Here is a 9,635-nt window from a genome sequence, read left to right on the forward strand (position 1 = left end):
AAATAAATAACATATTTGAGCTTCAAACAACTTCATTCTCGACTGAGAAACTCTTAAAACTACATTTCGTATTGGCAGAGCTCGGACTCATCTCTTCAACCGGACTCGATTGTTCACCACACCAGTTCCACAGTGAGAGCGGCAAGGCCAGAGAAATGTTGGGCGCAGCGGCATATTAAATATATTATAAATAGTTTTTCCGCATGAGAAATACAATGTGTGGCAGGAGTGCGTGACGAAAGACCGAAATGAGTGACTGTCACGCTCAATGTGTGACACTTGAGAGCCCTGATGTTCTTCAGAAGCAATAATAGTGGCTCAATGATTTTTGTTGTCCCCCCCAGCCCTGAATCCACTGTGGTTGGATCTATTTGTTTCTCTGTACAAAAATCCAATTACAAAATCAGGTCTTTATTTTTTAACCATGTTTTCAGTTTACACCGTTTCTTCTTCTTCTTCTTCTTCTTCTTCTTTTAATTTTTATTGGTGGTTGGCAAACCAACTTAAATGTACATTACCGCCACCTACTGGACTTGAGTTTGGACAGCTTTATATTCATATTACATTCTTTCACTTATCACAATATTGTTTAAATAATTCTTTAGGAGACTGTACATTTTCCCAGCAGATTTTCTAGTGTCGTGTATTGTTTTCCACCTTGTATTTCCTCTAACGCCATACTTTCTTCCTCATATCTTTTACAATCTAATAAAATGTGTTTTGCTGTCTCTTGAGTGTTATAGTGGGTGCAAAGTCCAGTGGAGTGTTTTTCTATTCTATGTAATGTGAACTTTAAACTAGCATGACCTATTCTAAGTCGTGTAATTATCATTTCTTCCTTTGGATTCCTGCTCTGCCGAAAACGTATGTCTACTTGTTTTTGTACATTATACAAATGTCGTCCAGTGTCCCAGAATTCTTGCCATATTTTGTTTGAATGTCCCTTTATAATGCTTGCTGCTTGCTCCCCATCTTGCCCTGACAGACACCTCAAAACATTATTAATCTTTTTACATTTATTCCTAACTTTATCAATATGTTGACACCATCAAAGAACACTCCCAATAGTCTTACAACCTTCACCTGTTCAAGATCTTGCCCATACAGTTTAAGTGGTACTGTTTTAGGAAGTTTAGAAAAACATATAACTTCTGATTTTGAGATTGAAATTCTAAATCCCCATTTATTTGTCCACTGTTCTACTTTCCCTATTACATTTAGCATTTTCCTTCTTAAAAATTCTATATTCTGACCTCTAACCCAGAGTGCCCCATCGTCCGAATAAAGTGACTTGCCTCTGTTTCCTTCAACCTGATCAAATATGTCATTAAGTTTGCTCTATTTCCATTGTTGAGTTTGTTGTCATTGTTTCAGATTAGTTATCATTTAGTTCAGGTGTGTGTCATTAATTTTCCTTGTTTGCACGTGTACTTAAGTTCCTCTGATTCTGTTCATTGCTGTCAGGTCTCGTCTGTGTTTAGATGTGTTGTATGCTGCTCATTTGGTTTAGATTACTTATGTGTGGATTCATTAAAGACTGCCTTTCATCTTAATCATCGTGCTCTTTGAGACTTTACCCTCTATTGGCACTTTACCCTCTGAATGCACTTCTGCACCCTCACAGTTTCACCTTCTCAAAGACAGAACCAGGAAACTCTTCAGTTAAGTGGACTGTTGAGCTGAGATTGCTGAGCTGCTTTACGTCTCTGTAAAATGACAGAAGCCAGCATTTTAGTGGCTCAAGACAAGTTCAGCTGTTCAGTTTGTCTGGATCTACTGAAGGATCCAGTGACCATTCCCTGTGGACACAGTTACTGTATGAACTGTATTACAGACTGCTGGAATCAGGAGGATCCGAAGGGAGTTTACAGCTGCCCTCAGTGCAGACAGACCTTCACTCCAAGACCTGTCATAAGTAAAAATGTGGTGTTTGCTGAAATTATGGAGAAATTGATTACAAAACTACGCTGCTACGCTGGACCTGGAGATGGTGAGTGTGACATTTGTACTGGAACAAAATACAAGTCTCAACTCCTACTGTCAAAATCACCTCTAACAACATGAGAAAAACTTTTTTAAAGGTCAGAAGCACAACCTGATGGATGCCACTGGCAGACCACAGAAGACCTTGAGGAATATTGGCTCCATTCTTCTCACCGCGCAAGAAAACGAAGTGCTTTTCAACCACCTGGGCAGGAAATGCACAGTAAGTTCTCAAGCATTTGCTTGATTTCTTTGCCAGATTTTGTTCAGTCATGATGAGGTCTGATGTTCCCAACTCAAACTGCAATGAAGGTATCACTAATGATTCCATTGGAATGGAACACTCAAATGATCTTACTTGTACATGCAACCAAATAATACATTATTAATCGGATTGACGGCTCAATCGGACTGAAAAGCCTTCATGTAAACAACTTAATCGACTGAGCTTGATCCAAATTAAATTTTGTTCAGATTGAAAGGGGTGGTTAGTTTCTTTTCAAATCTGATCAGAAAAAAAAAACAAAAAAAAACATGTAAATACTTGATCGGATTGAAAACCGAAACTGGAATAGACTGCACATGTGTCATGACGTACAAATGGCATAATGTATAATGCACAGAACGAGCTACAGTTATCAGGCTTGTTCGACTTTATGCAGCGCTTTACACAGACCGATCAGCGGCTGACTTGAAGCAGTGCATGTTTAGAAATTCTCCGGACGTATGCCATCAAAGTACCAAGAGAGTGATTCGAGAGCAGACGACAGACTGAGTCATAGCATAGCTATGATAAACAAGCATAGCTTCTCATAAGCAGCTATACAAGCTCTGATGACAAAACAGCTGTTTCATGGTCGGATTCACCTTATGACAACGATCACGTGTGTTTCGTGTTTATTCTGACACCTTCAGTCCCACTAATGCTCACAAATCTCTATTTTTATAACAGTAAAAGCTATTTTCATGTATTCACAATGTTAAATTGTTTATCACGTTTATCAAAATAAAACTGATGAAAAACATAGACCCCACTTCACTGGTATTTAAATAGGCTATGTTGAACTTTATTCTTTTACAGACACTGTATTAAGCAGTACATAAAGTATTGAATCAAAAAGGTCACTGAAACATCTGTGTATTTGACAAATATTGCATGTATTTCTCTTCAGCTGTGATTAAGTGTGCAAACACAGCACGAGCATAACTACGGGAAGCAGAAAGTGTCCGACTTCATGTCTCAGATTTCAGCCCCTCCCCAACTGGAATGACTGTCGTGTTATTCTAAAATTCTCCTAACTCTCATCATCTGTGAATTGGAGCAGAACAACATCTCATCAGTCCTCACTTCATACTCTCATCCACAGACATTTAATAATAATAATAATAATAATAATAATAATAATAATAATAATAATGCGTTTATTTTATATAGCGTCTTTCAGGAAACTCAAGGTCGCTTTACAATAAAAATGTAATTAAATTTTGGGTGCGGGACGGGGTGTTTTTATTGTTTGATAAATATAAACAGCACGGCATAGGCTAACTGTTCATGTGCTCGTCGTCTCCTAGTCAGGACCCGAAGTAGATGAATGTTAAGTCTGCTCTTTAAAACAAAGAAAAGAAGCAATGTAAAAGAATACTGTAGTATACACAAACAGTGGGAAACTGTATATTCGTGCAGTGTGCGCGTGCCAAAGTTCAGTTCTGATTAGAAGCTTGTGACATATAAACACGCACATCAACATGATCACTTATTTATCATTCATATAAACACTAGGTTTGGGTTTGTCAATTTTATTATTGTAGGCCTATGCATTTATGCACATTTTTAAACTCAAATTTTACAAATTTTTTACATTTTGGAACTAACGTTAGGCTAGATTTCAAAATTAATTTGGGTCAATTAATCCCACGGCTCTCGGCCCCACACTGCTTTCCACAGTACTATTGTTCTTTTTTTTTTACAGAAACACTGAATGACCAACAATGTCTCAAGCATCACCACCAGAACTAAGTTCTGGTAAAATGACGCATATGCATTCATACATTTTTATTCCTCCATGGTTACATTTTAGTTGTAATTACTTACGTTCTATCATAAATCGCGGATTAATTGCAAAGTTTAACCTTCATAGAGTGAAATTTGTTAATTTGCATGTGTTTTTAAGTCGAGTCAGGCATCAAGCACAAGAGGACTCTGAAAAACATAAAGCACTGATAATTTCAATTGTATCTTTATTCTATTATATTTATCTATGCTTGTAATTTGTTTATTATTTTCTATGCAAATTCACTCCCCTAGAAAATCACCCCAATTATTCTAGAATGATTCATTATTTTCAGAGCTATTTAAATCATCTGGTGAAATTTTTATATCAGAAAACAAAATATTGCACAATATTTTTCCAATATGGTGCAGCCCTTATATATATATATATATATATATATATATTAGGCGGCCATCTTTTGAACATTCATAGTGGCATAATAGGTCTCTTTTAAAATTAATTCTTAAAATAATCTTGGGTGGCTGTTTTCACCATGCACAATTGTTCATAATTCACAATTGCAGAGTTAGTTTAATTCATTTTATATATTAGTTTAATTTAGTTTTATTTCGTTTTTGTGTCCACAGAGTTTGTGTTCAGCAGTGGTACAGGTCTATGGAGCCGACAAAAACTCGTCCTGGGTGAAGAAGTGCAGTGGTGTGGCCTGTCTGGTGAAAGACAGCACTCAGAGGTCTGTCTTTATCAGGGTGTTTGATATAAAAGTAAGTCAGCAGATGGTCCATGTGGGTCAGATGTGTTTTTTATGATTCCCCATATATCATCTTGCTATTAGTATTAAGTTAATGGTTTCTTATTCTGGTTTGACAGGAGGGAAAAATCTTGTTTGATCAAGATTTGATCAACACCTTTACAATAAACTGCTCCAGGCCTGACTTTATCACATTTGCTGGAGATGTAAGTGCTCAGATCTTGTACCAACATCCCCTCTGCGCGTTCTGTCCATGTGTTCATATCTATGGTGAACGGGAGGGGACATGTTCGGTTCACTTAGTTTTGTCGTGGCCATAACATATTAACTCGTGGGAACGTGATAATGTGTTTTGGCCACAAGATGTTAATTAGTGCAAACTTCACATTAACTTGTGGGGACGTGATATATTAAGGAGTTCGTTTTAATGCCGAACTACTTAGTTGTTTGAACCCGGGGAAGGTGTGTTTGACACGCTATGTTACTACGCTCACTTGATTGCCCTGTGCTAAACCAAATGCATAAAGACGAAAGTTGAAGTCCAACGTGGTCCATTTATTTTAATACAGCATTGTCCATAGTTTCCATCAGTGTAACAATACAGAGCGCCGCGCGCAAGCGATCAAAAACCCTTTGCCCTTCCGGGTCAAACACCTGTAAACAACATAGTATCTGCTGCCTTTATACCTAAGGCCAAGTTACAGACATACGCCACCCAGTGTTAAACAACGGAATTACAACCCAAATACAAAGCAGCATTTTGGCTCTAACACACCGGCCCCTAATTGTTGATGACCGGCAGACACAACAATTCAAACAAATGAAACAAAAGGAACCAAGTAAATATCATGAACATCAAAATGATATCTTCACATTTAAACCCCATACACCAAACAAAGTTTGGTCACGGGTCTCTCAATGATATTAGATTTTGTCTGCAACTTCACAGAGCGTACCAAGCCCTGCCTATCAGGAAAAACTTCAAGTACTGTGGCGAGTGGCCAAGAACCACGAGGGGCCGAAGCATCCATGACGACCACAATATCTCCAGTCTTCAAACTCCTCTTCTTGTCGTTCCACTTTTGCCTCTCTTGAAGTAGAGGCAGGTACTCCCTCACCCATCTCTTCCAAAACAAGTCTGAGAGGTATTGCACCTGTCTCCACCTTCTTCTTACGTAGAGGTCATGAGGCTTGAACAATCCAGGTGGTAAGGCTGGCTTCCCCTTAAGCAAAAGTAGATGGTTAGGTGTAAGTGATTCCAAATCATTTGGATCATCTGACAGTTTGGTAAGTGGTCGGTCGTTCAAGATGGCTTCTGCTTCACAGAACACTGTATGCAAACCATCATCATCTAGCGTCTGCTGACGTAAGACAGAGCTAAGGACTTTTCTTACGATGCGGATCATCCTCTCCCACACACCGCCATGATGGGACCTGGCTGGTGGGTTAAAACTCCAGCGAATTCCAACTTGGGAAAGGACTCCTTCAATCTGCTGATGGTTAAGTGCAACAAGAGCTTCCTTCAGTTCTCGGTTCGCCCCAACAAAGTTTGTACCGTTGTCAGACACCAGGTGAGTTACTTGCCCTCTTCTGCTTATAAAGCGCCGCAGAGCATTGATACAGGCGTCAGTTTCCAAGGACGCCGCAACTTCTAGATGGACAGCTCTGCTGGCTAAACAGGTAAGTATAACTCCATACCGCTTACAAATTCCTCTTCCTTTCCTCACTTCCAAGGGACCAAAAAAGTCCACTCCCGTGTTGGTAAAAGGGGGTAGGTCTGGCTGAATTCTCATCTCTGGAAGATCAGCCATCTTTTGTTCCAGAAGACGTCCATTGTAGCGCCTACAGAAGCTGCACTCAGTAATAACTTTTCGGACGGCCGCATTCGCCTTAGTAATCCAGAATTTCTTCCTTACTGATGACAACGTGTGAGCACGTCCAGCATGGCCCAGACTCTGATGAACATATTTGAGGATGAGCGTTGCTACATGCTGCTCTTTGGAGAGGATAATGGGATGTTTAACTTCCTCAGGCATCGCTCCCCTACTCAGCCTCCCTCCAACCCTCAATAAACCATCAACTAGGACAGGGTCCAGCCTATATATTGGACTCTGACGACTCACCGCTGCCTTCTTAGAGGACAATGAAGCAATCTCCTCCTCAAATCGTTTCTGCTGGCAATATTTAATCACTGCAGCCTCTGCTTCTGACAAGTCATCTACAGTCAAGGTTTTACTCCTAGGAATCACAATGAACCCTTTCCCATCAGTCTGCCTTGAACTGGATTGACTAGTTTCCTCTGACTGGATTACCAAAGGCTCCTTTAGCCGTTTTCTCCAGCGAGCCTTTTCCAACAACAGTGCCTTCAAACGGAGAAACCAAGCAGCTGTCCTCTTTAGCTTCCTCCAGTCAGAAAAGTAGCTAACAAGCTGGTCAGTGGGCTTGACTAAGTCACACACATTGATCGCATTTGTGGTGGCCTCTCTTCTCACCTCTTGGTCATCAGGATTCAATGAAGCATCCAGGGCAGTGTTAGGCCAGTCCTCCTCCTGCTCCCACAGAAATGTAGGACCTTCCCACCACCTGGTGGTCTGTAGAAAGTCTGCAGCCGTCAACCCCCTCGATGCGTCCGGATTGTCCTTGGAGCAGACATGCCTCCATTGCCAGGGTTCTGATGCCTCTCGGATGGTTGAAATTCTATTAGCCACAAATGTGTGAAACCGTCTATCCTCATTCTTTATGTACTTTATAACGGAAGTACTGTCTGTCCAAAAGACCGAATCTTCCAACCTGAAGTTTAATTCCAACTTTAGCATTGAGTCTACACGTACAGCAAGAACTGCTGCTGTTAACTCCAGTCGTGGAATAGTGATGGTCTTCAACGGTGTCACCCTAGCCTTGCCGAGCAGAAAGGAAACTCGGATGTGACGTTGCTGGCTCAGCATCCTCAAGTATGTAACAGTCCCATAACCAGCTTCACTGGCGTCAGCGAAGTGATGCAGCTGGGCTTCGGCGACCTCACCGAAGTCCACTGGCTTGACACATCTTGGTGCCTCAAAAGCATTGAGCTGGTCCAGGAAGTATGTGGATCCTGTATGTCGCCAAACAGAGGGTCGGAAAGGATTTTGACACGGCGTTCAATAAACTGGACCAAGTCATTAATGTGGGCTCGGTCATGAGACCTTTCCATGATGTCATGAGCTGTAGTTCTACATTGCTCTCTCATCTTATATGGCAGCTTGGAGATAATGGTCCTCATATTGACAGGCATGTCCAGTTCCTGCACATAATGAAGCTCCCCCATTATATTGCAGCAGCCACGTAAAAACAATGAATAGTCTTGTAGTGCTCTTAAATCCTCCGCCTTAACCACTTGCCAGGCCAATGCCTTTTTCATATAAGCTGTGGCGACCTTGTATGGATTGCCAAAGTGTTCCTGCAGCAGACCCTTTGCCACTTTGTAGCCATGATCAGGCGCCATATGCTGACAGCTACGCACCAACTCTTGTGGCTGACCTCTGATGAACTGCTCTAGATAATAAAGACAGTCTGCACTTCCAGCTTTGCTTTCCACACCTTGTTCAAAGGCTCTGGTGAACGATCTGAACTGGAGAGGGTCCCCATTAAACACAGGAATCTCTCTTAATGGCAGAGATGATGCATGATGTTGACGAACCAGGGTAGCGGTGATGTCATTTTGTCTTTGCATAATGGCCAGTAGATCTGGGGAATGAGTTTCATTGGCTGCCTGGTCTGTGTAAAGCCTTTGCGGTTCGTGTTTCACGGTTGTCACCTGCTGCTGATACTCGGCTGGTTCCAATGTTCCTTGCTGTAGCTCACGTGGATCGTACTGATGTTTAGAGACATCCCTACACCACAGCTCAGTTTGCCTTTTAAGCACGTCTGGTGACAACAGGTTGTTAGTTGGTAGCGGTCCTTTGACGGAGACATGTTGTGTTAGCTTTGATAATCGAGGTTGAAATTCCTTTGTTGTAGGGTTTAAGACACTTCTTGATTGCATTTTCCTTTTTTCTTTTTCCACATAGGAATTCATGCCATTTGAGGATGCTACTGAACAACCTTTCTGATCGGCGGCCTGTAGCACAGACAACCTAGCAGCAGATGCAGCCAACTCTGCATCTACATCAAGCTGCTCCCTTCTCCTCCTCAGTTGCTGTTCCTGTTCCTCAAGAGCGTGTCTTTCTTTCAAAGCTGCAGCTCTAGCCACAAGTGCAGCTCTTTCGGCCTCAGCCTTTATCCTAGCTGAGGAAGTGCTGGATCTTCCACTGCTTACACTTTTATGTGACCGTTTGCTACTGATATTAGACACACTGTCATTTTGATTGACACCATCCCCACCGTTGCCATTTTCATGTACAGCTTTAAAACCCAAATTTTCTTTAGGCCTTACATGAGCATTTACATTTAAACCAGCGTCAAACATTTCAGGTGACACAGTTGACATAGCAAAATTACCATTTTCAGAACACTTTGCAACAAAGCCCTTTGTTTCAGAAATAACATCATTGTTAGCTATCATCTTTGCTTTAAACCAAGTTTCATGTTTTTCCTTTTCATCAATAGGCAATAAACTCAACAAAGACTCATGAATACGTTTTGCATCGTTACATGTTTCTATTAGTTCCTTCAGAGCATTTTGTAACTGTGATTTTTGATTTTTTAAACCTTGCATTGATTTTCTAATTATGCTGGCGTTGTCCAGTTTAGACTTTCTATCTGCTTGCAACGTAGTTAGTTTATCAACAAGCAATTCTGCACGTTTAGAAACCTTGTGATCACCAACATTTACACTGCTGGGTTTACTAACAGCTTGCATTGCTGTCTGTTCAATCGCGGGAGATTGTTTATCCATGATAAACAATAGATCAAAC

General features: G+C 41.0%; 1 protein-coding gene across 2 annotated transcripts; it reads left to right on the forward strand.

Moving 5' to 3' along the window:
• Positions 1–1,459: 1,459 nt before the first annotated feature.
• Positions 1,460–9,352, forward strand: LOC308689572 (E3 ubiquitin-protein ligase RNF135-like). Of its 2 annotated transcripts, none has more exons than XM_081363354.1 (4): positions 1,460–1,990; positions 2,082–2,206; positions 4,622–4,756; positions 8,790–9,352. In XM_081363354.1, the coding sequence occupies exons 1-4, from the start codon at positions 1,714–1,716 to the stop codon at positions 8,829–8,831; spliced, it is 579 nt and encodes a 192-aa protein (XP_081219480.1). In that variant the 5' UTR covers positions 1,460–1,713; the 3' UTR covers positions 8,832–9,352. The 2 variants fall into 2 exon arrangements, with proteins under 2 accessions (XP_081219480.1, XP_081219481.1); XM_081363355.1 differs by having other exon boundaries at positions 4,622–4,725.
• The last annotated feature ends 283 nt before the right edge of the window (positions 9,353–9,635 follow it).

Source organism: Scardinius erythrophthalmus, assembly GCF_964197995.2.
Source record: "Scardinius erythrophthalmus genome assembly, chromosome: 4".
NCBI classification, from domain to species: Eukaryota; Metazoa; Chordata; class Actinopteri; order Cypriniformes; family Leuciscidae; genus Scardinius; species Scardinius erythrophthalmus.